This window comes from Gigantopelta aegis, chromosome 8 (genome assembly GCF_016097555.1).
Source record: "Gigantopelta aegis isolate Gae_Host chromosome 8, Gae_host_genome, whole genome shotgun sequence".
NCBI classification, from domain to species: Eukaryota; Metazoa; Mollusca; class Gastropoda; order Neomphalida; family Peltospiridae; genus Gigantopelta; species Gigantopelta aegis.
In genome coordinates, this window is record NC_054706.1 from 61,404,246 (window position 1) to 61,424,973 (window position 20,728).

At 39.7% G+C, this 20,728-nt stretch overlaps 1 protein-coding gene across 1 annotated transcript in view; it reads left to right on the plus strand.

The window, feature by feature from the left end:
* Positions 1–20,728, plus strand: part of LOC121378818 (bone morphogenetic protein 1-like) — a 69,309-nt gene that overhangs the window by 15,863 nt on the left and 32,718 nt on the right. The window contains exons 2-3 of the mRNA XM_041507146.1: positions 11,979–12,228; positions 18,462–18,781. Coding sequence (XP_041363080.1) covers positions 11,979–12,228; positions 18,462–18,781 — 570 coding nt within the window. The remainder of the gene's footprint in view (positions 1–11,978; positions 12,229–18,461; positions 18,782–20,728) is intronic.

Consider the following 20,728-nt stretch of genomic DNA (forward strand, 5'->3'; position numbering starts at 1 on the left):
TGCCCAGGACGGCATGCTTGAACCTTAATTGGATATAAGCACAATGTTTTTCCTGAAGTGCGTCTGATACCTTACCTAGACTGGAATAATGTTTGTGGTGAGCGTCTTGAACTTAACGACGATATCGACGGCTATTCGATTGTCATAGGTCCCAAGCGTACAAGACGGAGGGTGGCAACTGCTCACTAGTGCTCGAACAAAAAACTTCACATTCGAGCAAAACAGATATAGATATTCGGGCGAAATGTGCTAACCTGAGACCTTTTTAATATGTATTTCCGTCATTCTACCCTCAAAATTGATTGTAATCCATAATAGTGATTTGTTTGTAATCCTGTTTAGCTGTTTGGCGGTAATGCTAAATATGAGTAAATGTTGTTATCCAGATTCGGACATTTTCGTTTAATTCGGGCACAAATCAGCCTGCCCCCACCCACCCCCACCCCCCACCCCCTACAAAAATGGGAGCCCGTATCTCTATGCATAGGTCAGGGGCTTTACCGATGGCAGGTTTTTGCCGCTGGATACAAATTATTGCCGTCTGTTGAAAAGACTGATACTTTTTGGGGGTTTGTATTTGTTACAAAACTTACTAATTTAAAATTGCTCTAGGCGGGTGCACAATTGACGGAGATTAGCATTTTGTCTACAGGCAAAATCCTTTCAAAATTGCTGTGTCCTTGGACACTGTAAAATAGGATCTTCTTCACTGAAACAGTATGGTCCTTAACCATATATCCGACGCCATATAACCATAAATAAAATGTGTTGAGTGCGTCGTTAAATAAAACATTTCCTTCCTTCCTTTTTTTATATGCATTTTTCCATAGATAGGACAGTGCATACCACGGCATTTGATATACCAGTCGTGGGGCACTGGTTGGGATAAAAAAAAAAATAAAAAAAACCCACCTTAGACGTTTAATTTAAGAAGACAAAAAGTTTCGAGCTAACTGCAATAAGTCGCTGACGTTCTAGAACAAGCATTGTTTTGTCGAGGCTTATAAATATTACCCTAATCATTTTCATAAAAGTCGAATTTGTAATGTTTTTATTATTGTTTTGTGCAAATATTGTATTTAAATCATAGCAAAGCAAAGGTTATCTTTGAATGGCGACAGTAACTAGTGCCAAATACTGATTGTAGAAACCTGATGTTACATTTAGCTGCAGTGGCATTCATATTATTGCGTCAATAAATGGGCGTTATGTTAGACAAAATGTGAGATATTAACTTTTATAAAAGAAATTAAAGTTTGATAAAGCCAGAATATGCCTTTAAACATGTTATTAAAATAAATATTCTTTAAAAATAATCTGTTAATTCAAATTGCAAGCTACAAATCTGAACTATATCTGTGAAGTTCTGTTAGAACACGTGTATCTTGCAGCTCAGAATTGCTCATGCCCTTCTGACAATCTACAATAAGTCGTTTTAGCCCACAGCAATGTCCAAGACAATGGCCATCTGTGTCTTTCTGCTAGACCAAAACCATGTTCTCGCTCGTGCATATCCCATGTCTAACGCCCAACGTCAATCCCCAAGATTACAACGTTTTCTGTTTTCAATTTTCTTATTGCAATACCAGTCTAGCACGTGGTGTTTTACTCGGCGTAACACGCGATGTATTCTCTGTTAAAATGATTAGGACTGGTGCCAATTTTCGGCGGTTCGGCGTACGTTCATCGTAGAAAAATATGGTGCATTTTCACTTCATCTTAAGTTGTTCGTGCGTCAGTTTAATGGTGAATCGTCGTTGGTGTTATGCGCTGTTTTTGGGGGAACTGGGAGCGTGGCAGGTTGTTTATGGCCAACGGTGCAATAAATAAAAGTTATTTAATTGATAACGGTTGGGTTTCATGGTGAGAGTTGTAATAACGATTTTAACATGTATTACAGATGATCGCGAGTTACACTAATTACTTGTAGAGGAACTTGGAGTATTCTAGTCGTTTTGGCTCATCAACCCCAATTCTGATCTATACCTTGTAAGGAATGAATGAATCAATGAATCAATGTTTAACGACACCCCAGCACGAAAAATACATCGGCTATTGGGTGTCAAACTATGATAAATGCAAAAACAATTGATACCTTGTAAGGTGTATTAAACTGATAAATTTCTAAAAGACAATACTAAGTATTTTGTGGTCAAACCTAATACAATGTGGTAAATACAAATATCACAGTAATGTATTTTATTACTTTATTATTTGTACTGTATCATTTTAAAATGTTAGGCTGACGTTAAATAATTATTAGTTTGTTTATCATTAAACATTGCTTCCTGCCAAAAATAAAATAAAATGAATGAATAATGGAACGAATAATGTTTAACGAATACAGGCTGTCAAAGTTGCATCAACAAAGAAAGTATGATGCATGGAACAAGGACGTATCCAATGGGTCTGTGGCAGATCGTTCCTATGACCCAAGATACATGAGGCGAGAGTTTTACCACTGAGCTATATCTCACATAGTTATTGAATTACTTGATACAAAATTACACGTTCAACACAGTTATTGGTTCTTGTCAAGACTTAAAGCACTGGCATAATCAGGAATATATATTTAGGGGAATCATACACACCCTAATCCTACTACGTCCTGTTAGGATCGTAAAACAGGTCAATGTATTCTTCTGTTTTGTCATCATCTTCTTATCTTTCTTCTTTCTCTTCTTCTTCTTCTTCTTCTTCTTCTTCTTCTTCTTCTTCGAACGCTCATACTGGGACCCCAGTAGCTCGAACAAATGCTACAGTGCGCTGCAGATTTTCCTTGGGGCTGAATAATTTCTTCTTCAGGGTTCATCTGAAGGCCAGACTGCCTTCCTTCCTCTGGTTCTGGTAGTTGCAACAATGTTGCAGGAAATGATCCACAATGGCATTATCCAGTGTCTCCCTCTCGGAATTTTGTGTACATGTGGTTTTTGGCCAGTGTATGATGCAGAGGGGGGAAAGGTGTGATTAAGGGGAATCCATGTCCACCCCACCCCCCGCCTTTGGTTAACTGTGAGCGATAAAATTACGCAACGACGTGTTCGGCCTTCAACTAAGTCTCGGGACCCAGACGAAATTATTTTAACATGTTGCTAACAACAAAGGTTCAGGCACGTCTGGCTTGACCAACAAAAGAGCGGTCTCAAATTTTCCAGAATTTTCGTCAAAACTTCAAGACTAGATGTCCAATTTCTTAAACAGCGGGGACAAAGCTTCTCTCGCTCTCTCTCCCTCTTTTTCATTTCATCTTCTGAAAGAGGTCATTCGTCACAGCCCCAGACTATTTGAGCTGGTTATGAATATCCTTCAAATTAGAGCAATTAACATTTAGTGCGGCTAAATCACGTCTTGCATTAATCACGCTTCGGTAAAACTGAACTAGGCATGGACGAAGTGGCCGGATATATTGATCGCTATCCATCTAATTATTCGGCGCTATAACGTACACGGGAAATTGCTCCCAAGTTTTCCCCTATCGTTTCACGCAGATTTATTTCAAAACTCGTGCGTTGTAGGGCTTGTCCAATTTTGCTGTGTGACGAATTAATTAAGTTCCGTGAATTCAAGTTCTCTGGCAGGATATTTGTCTTTATTTGTATCAACATTATTATATATAATTAAAAATAGTTTATTGTTACCTGAGCATTTAGAATGGGTTATGTTTTAATGTCCGAACCTAACCATGCTAAAATCTGTAGTTTGTATTTTACAACATCGTATAAACGTTTTATATTCAGTGTGTTTATTTTTAATTTTAAAAATCTTTGTTTATGTTTTTTCTTTTGGGCTTTGGGGTGTGGGTTTTGTATTTTTTAATTGCCCATACCTGTGTTATTTCAGATATATACTGCTTCTAATAATTCCATAAATAATGTCTAACGTACTTTTTATCGCTTTATTTTTCATAGTATATATTTGGTGTACATAAGGTAAAATTTTAATAAATTATCTGTCTATCTGGTATTTTAAAGTAAATTTTAGACAAAGCTCAAAACTAAAATGTTGCCTGTTGACAAGTTGTAAACAAACTTGTTGGCATTAACGTTTATACCAGCGATAATATTTAGATATATCAGTTATATATTTACTACAAAGGTTAGACTGGTTATTAATATTGTCTTTTCGCCATAAAACAAAACACATTACTAACTACAGGAAAGGAAATTAAAGGGACATTCCTGAGTTTGCTGCAATTTTTAAGATGTTATCTATTAACAGAGACTTTTTAACGATTGTAATTACATATCAAATATAGTTTTCTGCATAAAATATTAGTGGCTGTATATTCAACGTGTTTCTGATCGTTCTAATATTTGTACTAGGTTAAATTTCATTTTATTTCCTAAAAAATTATTTTTGTCGTACGTACGAAATTATTTGAAGACAAAATCCACTTTGGGCTTCTTACAAATATTGAGATGACCATAAACACATTGAATATACAGACACTGATATTCTAAACAAGAAAATGTATTTAATATGCAAGTTTAATCGTAGAACTATTTTATTAGTCGGAAACATCTTACAACGGAGCAAACTCAGGAATGTCCCTTTAATGCTTTTAAAAACTTTGCTCTTACCTATTGTTTAAACATTTAGATTAGTGGTTGCAATATTCATTTCTGTACCTCCGGTTAGCTCTTGGTTCTACGTGTTACTGGACGAATTTATATCTCTTGGCCAATAATATTAACAGTTTCTAATAAAACTAATATAATCACATCAACATACTCAGCCAGTACACATATAAAAAGTGTGGCCCTTCATATTTAATCTACTCACTGGTGTAGCCAGGATTTTATATGGGGGGCAACCCATACTATGTATGTATGATTTCATAAAATTTAATTAAATAATTTTTTTTTTTTTGAAAAGGTTCGATTGTGGGGTGCCATTGCCAATGTGATCCCCCCCCCCCCCCCCCCCAGGACACCACCGAGGCCGGTGCTAAAGACACCAAATAGTTATAGTTTTAAAGTTGTGCTGAAGTTTCGTTAAACAAATATTTCTGTTCTTTCATCATCAACAGAGGAGCTTTGTTGCGTCATGCATCTGTTGTACATGTATGCGTGTCAAACCACACAGGCTCGGAACAGAGCGTGTATCACTCGGTGAATTCTTCCTGTGTTTTTTCCGTCACCGTGATAGCCACTTCGTGGTAAGTGGTCTGTCCCAGACAGCGACATTAAGGATGAAACGACACCAACTGAATGGGAAAACAATTCGCTACTGTTCTACGAAACCGCGGGAACATGTATAGTGGTGTCGTGGTTTTAGCCATCGGACATAATAAGGCTGGTAGTTACTGGGTTCGCAACCCGGTACCGGCTCCCACCCAGAGCGAGTTTTAACGACTCAGTGGGTAGTTATAAGACCACTACACCCATTTTTTCTCCCTCATTAATCACTGACAACTAACACACTCTCCTGGACAGACAGCCCAGACAGCTGAGCTATGTGCCCAGGACAGTGTGCTTGAACCTTAATTGGATATAAGTACGAAACTTAAGTTGAAATGAAAAGGAAAAGTTAGCAGTGTCCGAGACTAACTGCACGGTTATGTGGATGCACTAAGCCAGTGCACCACGACTGGTACATCAAAGGCCGTGGTATGTGCTATCCTGTCTATGGGATGGTGCATATAAAAGATCCCTTGCTGCTAATCGACAAGAGTAGCCCATGGAGTGGCGACAGCGAGTTTCCTTCCTCAATATCTGTGTGGTCCTTAACCATATGTCCGACGCCATATAACCGTAAATAAAATGTGTTGAGTGCGTCGTTAAATAAACCATGTCCTTCCTTTCTATACCACTAAGGTTTCAGGCATTTCTCAGGGGTTTTTTTAGTAACTGGTAGAACTGTGTTTAATTCTGTATGGCCTCATCTTGCCGAAAATAATAAGGGGCTTGTAAAAAAAATTTAAAAATAATCAGAGGACTAATAATGTAAGAGTCTTTTCCATTTCTCTCTCTCTCTCTCTCTCTCTCTCTCTCTCTCTCTCTCTCTCTCTCTCTCTCTCTCTCTCTCTCTCTCTCTCTCTCTCTCTCTCTGTCTCTCTCTCTTTATAAAGAACCTTTTAAACTTTTTAACTCAGAAAAGAAGTCGATGTAGTGGCCTTAAACCTACCCACTGAGTCGTAAACCTCCATCTGTGGGTGAGAGCCGGTACCGGGAACAGATCCCAGTTCCTACCATCCTTATGTACGTTGGCTTAACCACACCACCACCGAGGCCGGTATAAATTAACGAACATGAATGTTGCACTAAAAAAAACTCCTTGCCTCATTGCATTTCAACTTAGTTTCGTGCTTGTATCCAATTAAGGTTCAAGCACGCTGTCCTGGGCACACACCTCAGCTATCTGGGTTATCTGTCCAGGACAGTGGGTTAGCTGTTAGTTGGTTAGTAATTAGTGAGAGAGAAGTCGGTGTAGTCGTTAAAACTCGCTCTGGGTTTGGGAGCCGGTACCGGGCTGCGAACCCTATACCTATCAGCCGTATGTCCGACGGCTGAACCACGACACCACCAAGGTCGATGAGGCGGTGTCAAGGAAAGGCTTATTAAAAAAAGCTATTCAACTGTCGACGTGAGGCAGGAACCAGTTACGTTTGTATACCTCCTTGCAAGTTCCATTCAGTCGTTAAAACTCGCTCTGGGCGGTGGGGTGGGAGCCGGTACCGGGCTGCGAACTCTATACCTACCAGCCTTATGTCCAATGGCTTAATACAAAACTACGACACCACCGAGGCCGGTTTCTTAGTGCATCACTGTGTGTCAGTCGATTGCTGATGACGAAGGTATCATTAGTCATAGTGATGAGTTGCGAATAATCGCAGCTCGTATCCACTTACGCCTTGTTCTTAATATTGTACTTCGGGAAGATGCTCAATCAAATCGTCTGATCATATTTGTGACTCATCGCTGTCAATCACTAAGTGCGATATTTCTACTACATCGAGATGCTTCGGGGTCCATACCTTAGTCTGAATTAACCCAGGATCAGTAACATTAGGATTGGGACACAGTAATATAAGCGTTAGACAGAACTAGAAAAAAGAGAACAAATATGGCACCACCCCCACCCCCACATTGCCTTCCATTGGGAACGGCCCTGCGCTTGTGTATATATCTGTGTACTAAGGTTGTGGTGGCATAATTCACTAAACTTTCGCAACTTTGCGATCTCGCAGTGCAATGCTAAGACTTACAAAGAGGATGCTTTGTTGTCTAGCAGAGCCTAAGAGAGCTTTGTGAATCAGGCCCCTGAACCTTACTTGGTTTCAGCATCAAATCGCATATATCCCCCTCGATTGTTGCTCAGTCAGTTATATTTCTCGCTCCAGCCAGTGCCCCACGACTGGTACATCAAAGGCCGTGGTATGTGCTATCTTGTCTATGGGATAGTGCATTTAAAAGATCCCTTGCTGCTATTCGAAAAGAGTAGCCCATGAAGTGGCGACAGCGGATTTCCTTCCACAATATTTATGTGGTCCTTAACCATATGTCCGACGCAATATAACCGTAAATAAAATGTGTTGAGTGCGTCGCTAAATAAACCATTTCCTTCTTTCCAGTCAGTTATGTTCAAAAGCTGCAATCTCGAATATGTGCTGAACAGTTAAAACCAAACGAAATGCGGTTAATTCTTATTATTATTCTAGATACAATTAACTTCACAGTAGCGTCAGATATTTATGTTAATACTGAAATCACGAGAAATTATTTATACTAACATTTTTTTTAAAAATAAAAACAAAGCTTAACGCAATTATGCAAAACACACATTACAGTGTACCGTTATATAAAAAAAACCCAACCCTTATCTCTTGTTTTGACATTTACGGAATCCTCAACTTGAATAAATGACATATGAACTTTTATTTGATGTTCCTCATTAAACTCCATGGTTGAGAACAGCGCGTTTTCCGAATGATTATATGTAAGCCTTTGATTGATAGTTATGTAATAGAGGCCAACAGCGCCACAAATTGCTTTTTTTTAAATCGTATTTACAAGATATAAAACAATTTTAATTCATCAACCTTTCTTGTTTAAGTGTAAGTGAGAAGGGTAAACGTCATTCTTTGTTTATTTAACTTTCAGTAAATATAATGTCTTTAGGCCTCAAAAAAATCTTAGCGATATTTTTGTAAACTTTTTATAGTTCTAGGGGCAGGACGTAGCCCAGTGGTAAAGCGTTCACATGATCCGTGGTCGGCGTGGGATCGATCCCCGTCGTTGGGAAATTAGACTATTTCTTGTTACAGCTATACACCAAGCTTTGTATATCAGATGCCGTGGTATGTGCTATCCTGGCTGTGTGATGGTACATATATAAGATCTGAACTATTAATGGAAAATTGTAGCGGATTTTCTCTCTAAGCCTATACGTCAAAATTACCAAATGCTAGACGTCCAATAGCCGATGATTAATATATCAATGTGCTCTAGTGGAGTCGTTAAACAAAACAAACGTTGAACTTTCGGGCGTCTCTCTGTTTATGGAAGAAGAAAGAAGTTTGTTTTGAAAATCCGCTACAATTTTCCATTAGTAGCAAGGGATCTTTTATATGCACCATCCAATAGACAGGATAACACATACCACGGCCTTTGACATACCAGTCGTGGTGCACTGGCTGGAATGAGAAATAAACCGACCGCACATCAAGCGAGCGCTTTACCACTGAGCTACGTCACGCCCGTTTATGGAAGATGTAAAACGTTTCTTTGCTCCTGTATTGGTTCGCGCTATAAAGTGGTAGTACAGACGGAGTTGGAACCATATATCGCTATCAAGATCTGTTTTTTCTATGTAGATAAAACCTTTAACAGCGAATCATGGCTGCGTACTCTCACGACTCTGCTGTAACTTCTTTTGAAACCAGTCTTGTGCAGAGATACAGTATTGAATATGTTAATGACAGGTTCGCAATCATGTATGGGGGCGGGATGTATCCCAGTGGAAAAGCGCTCTCTTGATACGCGGTCGGTCTGGGATTGATCCCCGTCGGTAGGCCCATTGGGCTAATTCCTGTTCTAGCCACTGCACTACGACTGACATATCAAATGCTGTGGTATGTGTTATCCTGTCTATGGGATGGTGCATATAAAATATCTCTGGCTAGTAATGGACAATTACTACGAATTACCAAATGTTTGACATCCAATAGCCGATGATTAATAAATCAATGTGCTCTAGTGGTCTCGTTAAACAAGACATGTATGTTACGACTTCTATAAATCACTTTTAAAATGTTGTATTAGATTAGCGCAATTTATCGTCAGTCTTCTAAAAGAGAGAGAGAGAGAGAGAGAGAGAGAGAGAGAGAGAGAGAGAGAGAGAGAGAGAGAGAGAGAGAGAGAGAGAGAGAGAGAGAGAGAGAGAGAGGGATCTTCATTTAGAAGGTCATAATTATATATTCCCCATTCAAACGAGGAGCCAGTTGTGTAAAGGTTGATTAACTTAACCAGTCGTTAACAGATATCTTCAAAACCAAGGACAAATAATAATTGAAAACATATGTTGAGACATCATCATAATCACCATATCATCATCATCATCATCGTTACCACCATCATAATCATCATCATCATCATCATCATAATAATCATCACCATCATCATAATCACCATCATAATCATCATCATCATCACCATCATCATAATCACCATCATCACATCATCATCACCACCATCATAATCACCATCTTAACATCATCACCATCATCATAATCACCATCATCACATCATCATCATCACCACCACCATCATAATCACCATCATCACATCATCATCACCACCATCATAATCACCATCTTAACATCATCACCATCATCATAATCACCATCATCACATCATCATCATCACCACCACCATCATAATCACCATCATCACATCATCACCATCACCACCATCATAATCACCATCATCGTCATCATCACCATCATCATAATCATCACCATCACCACCATCATGATCATCACCGTCACCTTTTCCATCTGGTGTTACCTTTTCATTATTGTTCATTTTGGTTTGGTTTCCGTGCTTCTATCCAATTAATGTTCGCTGCACTGGACACACATACTTCAGCTATCTTGTCTGCCTGTTAAATACAGTTAATGGTTAGTGAGAAAGAAGTTGCTTTAATGGCTTTTGACCTCCCCGCTGATATATGGGTGGGAGCGGTACCGGTATGCGAACCTACCTACCAGTCTCATGTCCGGTGTGGCTTAATCAGTTACCCTACCGGAGTCGGTTTTGCAACTCCAACTTTAAACTAAAATAAGAGGAATCAGACCGTCAGAAATAATTTAATTCCATATCCCTCCTTTGGGGGTCTAAGTTCGCCGAGAACTCTCATTTTAACTTAATGGTAAGACGCACTGTGCGGGTTCACGGCGGTGAACAGGTGCAGTGCATTCCGTCATTGAGTCGTCATATTTAAATGAACAAACAGACTTGCCTTGCACTCTAACAGTCCAGCGTGAGGTAAGATTTTAGCTCAGTCGGTAGAGCGCTCGCTTAAGGTGCGTTGGTATTAGAATCGAACCTCCTCGGCGGACCTATTGGATTCATTCTCGTCCTATAGTCTGACTCACGATTGGTATATCAAAAACTGTGGTATGTGCTGTCCTTTCTGTGGGGAAAGTGCCTAAAAAGATCCACTGATGTTACTGAAAAAATGTAGCGAGTTTTCTCTAAAGACTACGTGCCAAAATTACCAAAATGTTTGACATCCAGTGGCGTCATAGGAGCTATCAGCATATGTTGGCATATATAAAATAAAATATAGGTATGGTCAGGAATATGCATTCACGTTGAAAGTAAATAAAAAAATGTTTGGGCTGGGGGGGGGGGGGGGGGGGGGGGGGGGGGGTTGAGTGATTGAGATTGGGTCCGCACGATTTTCTAGAAGGTTTTGGGCCATACGATTAAAAACTAAATTTTCTAAAATTCATCATTATAAATTCAACACTTAAAATGTTTTTTGTTTTTGTTTTTGTTTTTTGGGTATGTTTTTTGGGGCGTTTTGGGGTTGTTGTTTTTTTTGGTTTTTTGTTGGGGTTTTTTGGCACGACGTATAACATTTGTATGCGCTGAATACATAAACACCATAGTTCTATACCAAATTGTTTGATCAAATGATAATTATTAACAATGAATAATTGTATGATACAATCAGATAATTCGTTAAAATTATAACCACAAATATCATTAATATTAATAACAAACAATCGAATTACTATGTGAGACTTTGTATTAAAACCTTTAGCGGGTTTCTGGTTTGACTCCCTTGGTAGCACTTTTGGATCAGTTTTAAAGGGGTTCGACACATTTATACTTCCGTGGAAATTTTTTAAAACTTGATGTTCTAAAATAAATGTTCCTGCTTTCTACAAGTAAAATTAATTATGGCAACTATTGATAAATGTCAATATTTTAAATATGTAGAGCTAACATAATACTTTTAACTGGCAAGTATACGTCAAAAGCAATTTTCAGGTACAAATCTGGGGGAGGGCAAGTGCCTCCTTACCCTCCTTGTGAACGCCCATGAGGGATAGCTATAGGATGGATGGATTGATGGATAGTGGATGGATGGATAGTGGATGGATGGATAGTGGATGGTCGGATGGATGAATAGTGGATGGTCGGATGGATGGATGGATGGATGGATAGATGTATGAAGTGGATGGATAGATGGACGGATGGATGGATGGATGGATGGATGGTTGGTTGGTTGGATGGATGGATGGATGGATGGATGGATGGATGGATGGATGGATGGATGGATGGATGGATGAATAGTGGATGGATGGATGGATGGATGGATGGTTGTTGTTGGCTGGGTGGTTGGTTGGTTGATTGGTTGGTTGGACGGATGGACGGACGAACGGACGAACGGATAGATGTATTGGAGGAATTGATGAATGGATGAAACATCTGGTCGTTAATAGTTTCGTTTTTCTTCTCTTCCAGCCGCCTTCTGGGGTGATATAGCATTATCGGATGCGGAGTATAATAAGTTCAAGGACGTCATCTGGAAGATGAAACACCGGAACAACAGTATGTACGAGCTGCAGGTGGAGGACCCGGGGACTGGATACAACCTCCCTAACTCCAATTACAAGAAAAACATTGTCTGTAGTTCGAAAACTTTAAAGGATAAAAAATACGTTAAAAAGATTATCAAGCAAAAAGTTCAAGAAATTAGAATGTGTAGAACGCGGTAAGTTAATTATTTAATGTATTTATTTATTTATTTATTTATTTATTTATTTATTTATTTATTTATTTATTTATTTATTTATTTATTTATTTATTTATTTATTCATTTATCCTTTCATTCATTCATACATGCATTGATTCATGTATTTATTTATTTAATTATTGTTGTAATAGTAAGAGTAGCAGTAGCAGCAGCAGCAGTAGCAGTAGTAGTAGTAGTTAGAATTTAGAATTCATTCCAGATAAAAACAAAACATATCTATTTTGTTTTTACCGGATAAAAAACGAAACTTTCTAGATTTATAATATATAACTGGGTTTTTGTTCCTGTCCAAACCAGTACCGCAAGACTGGTTTATCAAAGACCGTGGTAAGTAATGTCCTCTCTGTGGAAAATGGCATGTAACATATCCCTTGCAGATAATGGGGAAATGTAGCAGGGATCCTCTTAAGACTACGTGTCGGAATTACAAAATCTGAACGATAAAACCGTATTCTCATATCCAAATCGTATCTCTGCATAAGGCAGAGTAGAAAGGATGTTAGGCAAAGTCGTGATTGCTTCCATGATCCAATTTCAGGTCCTCGTCCTTAGGAGGACTGCCACTCCCCTACAAGCTCCGTAACAGGATGCTTGACATCCAACAACCAGCCGATGATCAATACACCAATGTGCTCCAGTAGTATCGTTAAACAAAACAAACATTAACTTTTTAGTTCTGATACCCCCAACCCCTCCTTATTTTAGGCTAGGTACGGCCCTGTACGGCCATTCAATAACACTAAACATTATCTGTTTGACTAACAAGACGGTTAATTGCTATTTGTTTGGCACTGCTGGCGGAAGATGAAGACATAAACCTCAATTAGAGGAACAGGAAGCGTGCCACTGGGACGAACACGTGGTGCGAGTTAGACCAGCGAACCGGTTATTGGCATTGTTGGCGTTGATTTGGGTTTCATTAAAATAAATCAAGACAGCTATATGGCACTTGATTTACAGCCACTGAGGGTTCAAGCATGTCTGTGGCGGGCACACGCGTCTAGTTCCCTTGGATATTTATTCGTGAATCAGGCGAGACTAAAGAGGTTAATTTTAATTTAATTTGTGTTCATATGCCTCAGCTATCTTTTTCTATTTGCCCTAAACAGAAGTAGTTAGTGAATATTTGATTCGCTTCAAGTATTTTACAGATAATAGTAATGCTAGTCTCAGACTGTCAACTGTTAGGACGAAGTTGGCCAACTCGACGTTTGCGTTGTAATTTCCCCAAATGTCAACTTTTGTTTTTGTTTGTTGGGTGCGCTCAGGTTAACAACTAATCGGTCGTAGGAGTTGTATACGACGATAATCGAGTTGTAAGAGTTCTCAGACTAGCAACTGGACGGTCGTAGTAGAAGTCCAGATATCGGCGATTTGGCCAACCCCGTCGTGACAGTTGGTAGTCTAAGACTGGCATAACACTCATTACACGTTGTCTGAGTAAGTTATCGTTTCATTGATATCATATTAGTTAACCACCTACACAAATCGTTGGTTTTCTATAATTACAACTCCACTATAATTTCGACGCCAATATCAAAATATTTCTATAAATGGACAATGGGGAGCTAAATAATACTCTTCCTGAACATAAGTTTCAGGGGAGTAATAGGGAGCAACAGTGATAGCTCCCGTTATACGGCGGGATCTGCTAACTCAAGTCGAAGACTTTTACACAGCCCATTGGGTTATTTCTCGTTCCAGCCGGTGCACCACAACTGGTATATCAAAGGCCGTGATATGTGCTATCCAGTCTGTGGGATGGTGCATATAGAATGGAAAAGGAAAAATGTAGCGGGTTTCCCTTCTAAGACTATATGTCAAAATTACCAAATGTTTGACATCCAATAGCCGATGATTAATAAACCAATGTTCTCTAGTGGTGTCGTTAAACAAAACAAAACCATCGTTATACAAACATTGCATTTTAGTATATCACTAAGTCAGCAATAAAACTTGTATAATATTATAAATCGAAAACATATTTTTCCAACTGGTGCACCATTGTGTCATGTTTTAGTACAACTGCACCAAGACTCGAACATGTGTAAAGATATATAATTTTCAGTATCATGTAACACACCTGTGGCGATACCAGCCCCCTCTAAAGTTATATTTTTAAAATATGTTCAAAATATATATTTTTTATTTTTTTTATTTTTACCTTGAAGAATCCGAGGAACAACTAATTGTCATTGAACCTCATCCAACACCCCCATCCCACCCCCACCCCATGGATTTTCTGGATCCGCCACTGCACACCTTCAACTTTGAATCTCAAGGTGTTTCGTTTTTTACATACCACGGAACCAGCTTTCAGATATGTATTGAATCACACGTCTTTTCATTCAGCTATATACGAATACTAGTAGAACAGAACAATATTCTCCTGGCATTGTTGTCACCCGCCAACCTATAAACAAAAACGTGGTGTGTTTTTACACGCCGCGATTTGTTTCTAAATTCGTGACTCGGGCGTCATAATGTGTGTAATGGGATTGTTTTCCAGTCGTAATGTAACACACATGACGTCTGGGAACAACTCTGTAACTAAATGATTTAATGATTTTTCTGAATACACGCTGTTCACACAATACCATTGATTTGCGTGGTAGATTCAGGGCATATGTATGTGGTAGTGATGTAATAAAGGCGCCTCTGCTGGCAGGGACTAATATGAAGGGCGGGGTCTCTATCAGACGGTAGAGCGCTTGCCTGAGGTGTTTCACCGGATGATGCGTATAAGAGATCCCATTATTTTAAAGGCGCACTAATTTTGGTTAATTTACAAACCTGTAACTCATTTGGATAACGTTACAAGATAGTAAAACAAGAGTCTGTGAAGTTGAAACAGTGAAATACCGTTAAAAATAGAGTGTTACTTCTCAGACGCACGTGTGTTTTTAAAATATAAACAATGCATTTTTATTTTTATTTTTATTTTTTTGTATTAGAAACTCCAGGATGACCAGAAAAACTTCGGTTGTACGGAAATGAATAATGTAAACAATAAAATATAAGTTATGTTGGCTCTAATAGTGAAAAATATGGCTATAGTGTTTAAAAACTAGGGTATGTCCGTTTAATGGGAAAACAATCTTATGGGACATTTTCAAAATTCAATAGCACAACAAACACCCCCTCCCGGTACCGACTCTGCTCGGGCTGTTTGTTCTCTCTTGCAATTGCCAAGTGCGGGCGGTCCTCTCTCCCCCAAACCCCTTTCCTGTCCTAGAGGGAGGAGCCGGCGCAAATCGACACCTGCGTCCATGACAGGCGTGTGCTACAACAAATTGTTCTGAATCTGCACGTTAAAACCTATGACGTTACCTAACGGGAAAATGTAGAGGGTTTCCTCTGAAGTCTACGTGTCACAATTAACAAATGTCTGACATCCTATAGCCGATGATTAATGAATTAAGGTGCTTTAGTGGTTTCATTAAACAAAGCAAACCTTCCTTTTTTGTCTGCTCGATTCAGGTCATATTTTATGTAGTAGTGTTGGTATAAAGTAGGGGCGGGACGTAGCCCAGTGGTACAGCGCTCGCTCGCTGTACGGTCAGTCTGGGATTGATCCCCGTCGGTGGGCCCTTTGGGCTATTTCTCGTTCCAGCCAGTGCTCTACAACTGGTGTAACAAAGGCCGTGGTATGTACTATCCTGTTTGTGGGATGGTGCATATAAAAGATCCCTTGCTGCGCCCATGAAGTGGCGACAGCGGGTTTCCTTTCTCAGTATATGTGTGGTCCTTAACCATATGTCTGACGCCATATAACCGTAAATAAAATGTGTTGAGTGCGTCGACAAATAAAACATTTCCTTTTCTTTCCTCTGAACACTACGTGTCACAATTACCAAATGTCTGACATCCAACAGCCGATGATTAATTGAGAATTAATAAATTAAGATGCGTTAGTGGTTTCGGTAAACAAAACAAACCTTCCTTTTTTGTTTGCTTGATTCAGTGTCGGTATAAAGTGCTCCTACTGGCAGCAGCTAGCGGGAATGGCCCTATTAACTCAGTTGGTGGAGTGCTGGACTTGAGAGTCCATGGTTTGAATCACGACAGTGAAGGTTGAAATAATTAAAGGGACACTTCTGAGTTTGCTGCAATTTTTAAGATGTTATCGACTAACACAGACTTTTTAACGATTAAATATACATTTCTGCATAAAATATTAGCGGCTGTATATTAAACGTGTTTCTGATCGTTCTAATATTTGTACTAGGTTATATTTCATTTTATTTCCTAAAAAAAAATTTTTTTCGTACGTATGAAATTATTGAAGACAAAATCCAGTTTGGGCTTCTTACAAATATTAAGACGACCAGAAACACGTTGAATATACAGACACTGATATTCTAAACAAGCAAACATATTTAATATGTAAGTTTAATCGTAGAAATATTTTATTAGTCAAAAACTCAGGCATGTCCCTTTAACTCTACGAGTTCCACGTTTACGTTCAGTTACGGTAAAGCATATTTCAGGGAATGTTTCCATTAGGGGATTTTGACCCCACGACCCAAGCACCTCAGGCGACCACTCTACCGGCAGAGCTAGACAAATGATTTCACGGATATATGAGTTGAGTTTAGAGGGTTGGGTTAAACTGGCGACGTTCTTCTTACTAATGGCGCTGAGTAAACTGGAACATTAAAACATCAAGCGGTCTCCCAGTGGTCTCCCTCTCTCGTCATCTGGTTCTAATCATCAGGTTGGTGGGTTCTGACTACACACAATTACCATTTTGGTGTGTCTTTGGGACAACATTAGCTCAGTGGTTACAACACAAAGTTTGTTTTGTTTAACGACACCACTAGAGCACATTGATTTATTAATCGTCGACTATTGGATGTCAACCATTTGGTAATTCTGACATATAGTCTTAGAGAGGAAACTCGCTACATTTTTTTCCATTAGTAGCAAGGGATTTTTTATATGCACCATCCCACAGACAGGATAGTACATACCACGGCCTTTGATATACCAGTCGTGGTACAATGGCTGGAACGATAAATAGCCCATTGGGCCCACCGACGGCAATCGATCCTAGACCGACCGCGCATCAAGCGAGCGCTTTAACACTGGGTTACGTCTCGCCCAAAGTTGTTACAAATGTCGCGTGAGATGTGTTGGTTCCTAGGATGGACCCCACTCCACCCACTATCAATTGGGTTAGTTAGGTCAGGTCAGGTCAGGTCAGGTCAGAGTGTTTAACGTGCACATTCAGAACAAGTTGTTGTAGCGCACGCCTGTCCTGGGCACAGGTGTCGACCTCAGCCGGCCAGGACAGGAAAGGGGTGTGGTGGGATAGAGGGGGAGCGCCTGCACTGGCAGGTGCAAGGGAGCACCAGCAGTCCGACCGGAGTCGGTAACAGGCGGACTGGGTTAGTTATCATAGCTGTATATTAACACAAACTGTTCATTGGTTTCGAACCGAGGGTCTGTCAGCACGTTTTCCTAACTACTGTTAATTGGGCTTCCATTTTTTGTGGAACACTTGGTTGACAGAGTGGTTACGGCTGCGGGCTGTCAAATGCCAAGTGAATCGGTGCAGTAGGTTCGAATCTTGCCAATTGACACTGTTTGTTTTTCAATATTATATCATGCTACAGAAATGTAGATGGCTAGGTATACCGAAAGAACATTAATAGCATGTCACAAATATGTGTGTTATAGACTATATCGGAAACAGCCATCTCCGGTTGGATTTTTCCTGTAACAGATCATGTTGCAACGACACTTTAGTACAATAAATAACAAATAATGTTTTTATTTCTTTATTTGTTATATTTATATAAACATCTTATGCTACCGGTTAGAGGCCTTGGGCGAACTAATTCTGTTCTGTTCTGTTTTGTTCTATTCTGTTACATATATAATGGAATATCAACAAAATGTTGATGATGTAAGACATGACATTCCACGTTATATGCTTGGTATCAAATTTACGCTAATTAAAATATTCTCCTTGTTTGTCTTTTTCTTTTTTTTTCTTTTCTTTTTTTGAGGTTTGGAGGTTTTTGGGGTTTTTTGTGTGGGGGGGGGGTTTGGGGGTGGGACGTTTGGGGGTTTGGGGGGGTTTGGCGGGGCTATATGGGGTTTTTATTATATTTTTCTAAACTCTGGTATTCACTCCATTTCGTCATCTGGGTTTTTTTTTTTTTCTTTCTTTCTTTCTTTTACAGGAAAGATAAAAGACTATGTAGAAAAGAAAGACAACAGCTCAAAGAGGAAATAAGTAAATTACGAGTGAAATGGAGGAAATTGCGCGACGAGGTGCGCCAATGTAGGGGGGCACTTAAGAAAAACAAATATTACAAGAAACGTAGAAAAGGAGATAGAACGTTGTACATTGATTTAGAATCCATGTATGAGGAAACAACTGACCAATCAAAAGGCTCACCAAGTTATGACGCCGGAAGGCGCAGGCGCGCTGCCACCGCAAAAGCTAACAGGTTGTGGGAATATGGCGTCATTCCATATGAAATCGAGGCTAATTTTTCAGGTAGGTGCGTCATAAACATTTGTTATGTTGTAACTTTCTTGCTTTTGTTCTACAGAAAAGGTGTGGTTTTATTTCTTTAAAATATTAAATATCAGTCCTATATACGCGAATGTCAAACCCCAGTTGGGGGCAGGAGTAGTCCAGTAAAGCCTTTGCCTGATGCGCGATCGTTCATGGATCGATTCTCGTCGATGGACACATTGGGCTATTTCTCTTTCCAGACAAATGGTGTACCGAATGCTGTGGTATATACTATCTGACTGAGGGATGGTGCACATAAAATGTTATTTCTAGATTCTCTCTTGATCAAGTGTCGAAATAATCATTTGATACGATCCTTTCTTTGTGCGTGTGTGAATGCGTCGTACGTACGTATGTGCGTGCCTGCGTGTGTGCGTGCGTGCGTGTCCGTCGTTTTCTTCTATCTGTGACTACATATGTCTAAAATCAGCAAAAGAATATATTCACGAATTGTATTTTATACCAGGTATTTTCTTTTGTTGGTGTGTGTGTGTGTGTGTGTGTGTGTGTGTGTGTGTGTGTGTGTGTGTGTGCGTGTGTCTGTGTGTGTTTGTTTGTGTGTGTGGATTTGTTTTGTTTTTGTTTTTGTTTTGTTTTTTGTTGGTGTTTCTTTTCAGTGTTCTACGTTTCCTTTTCTTTAATCGTCTTCTTCTTTGTTGTTTGTTTAACATGGATTTTTTTCTTTCTTCTTCTTCTTTTTCTTTTTTCACTTGCACATATATTTTATTGATCAAGACATTTGTGATTCGTCTTCCTCTGATCCAGTATGATGAGTTAATAAGTCGGAACAAGAAACACACTCTGTTACTACGAGTTTGTGACCTGAAACGATTTGTACTCGTCAGGCTTCACTAAAAGAATTTAATTTGACGGTACATGTGTAATTCATTTTCGGAAACAGCGTGAACACCGAATATTTAGCATCGCATACTAGGAGGATGAACCGAAAACCGTGCTGCGTCAAGGGCGCATTTTGAGGCCGTATTTAATCGTCTTTTTGGCTGAGGAAGGCAGTAATCGTAATAATGTGATTTAAAAACTCAGACACGGAAGCTAACTGTGTAATGAGAATTTATTGGTTCAAGCTACAAGCTTGTCAGTACGGCATATATACACACACGATATATATACTACTCAAAAGAATTTAAGGGTAAAAAATTTACAACCAAATAAGTTTCAGAGTGTATTAGATTGATGATGTAAACTACACCAAAAAGTTAATTTATTGTTCCATATTTACAAAAAACCACAAATAAACGTCACTGTATACAAGAAAGTCACATGACATACTGTCAAAGTTGAAGGTTGTCAAACATGGATTTTACACATTAGAACATTCGTTTAATAGTGTGTGAATCCACCCCTGGCGCGAATACACTCGACACATCGTTGCCTCATGCTGTTGATCAGACGTCTGAAGAAATCTTGGGGAATGGCCTGCCACTCTGCCATAAGAAGTTGACCCAGATCATGAAGGTTGGCCGGAGGGGCATGGTTATCCCGAACTCTCCTGCCTAATTCGTCCCAGGCGTGCTCTATTGGGGCCAAGTCAGGCGAATATGCTGGCCAATCCATCCTGGCGATACCTTGTTGTCTGAGAAAGTCCGTTACCACCCTGGCGCGGTGGGGTCTGGCATTGTCATCCTGCAGAACTGCCCCGCCGCCAATCTGCTGAAGGCCTGGGAGAACCAACGGCCGGATAATCTCATTCAGATAGCGGATTCCATTCAGATTGCCATCCACCACATAGAGGGGGGTCCTGTGGTGGATAGAGATGCCGCCCCACACCATGACGCTGCCACCACCGAACCGGTGACGTTGTCTAACGTTAACGTCAGCGAAGCGCTCCCCGGGACGGCTGTAGACACGAACCCGACCATCGTTGAACTGGAGACTAAACCTGGACTATAGTGAACATCACTCGAC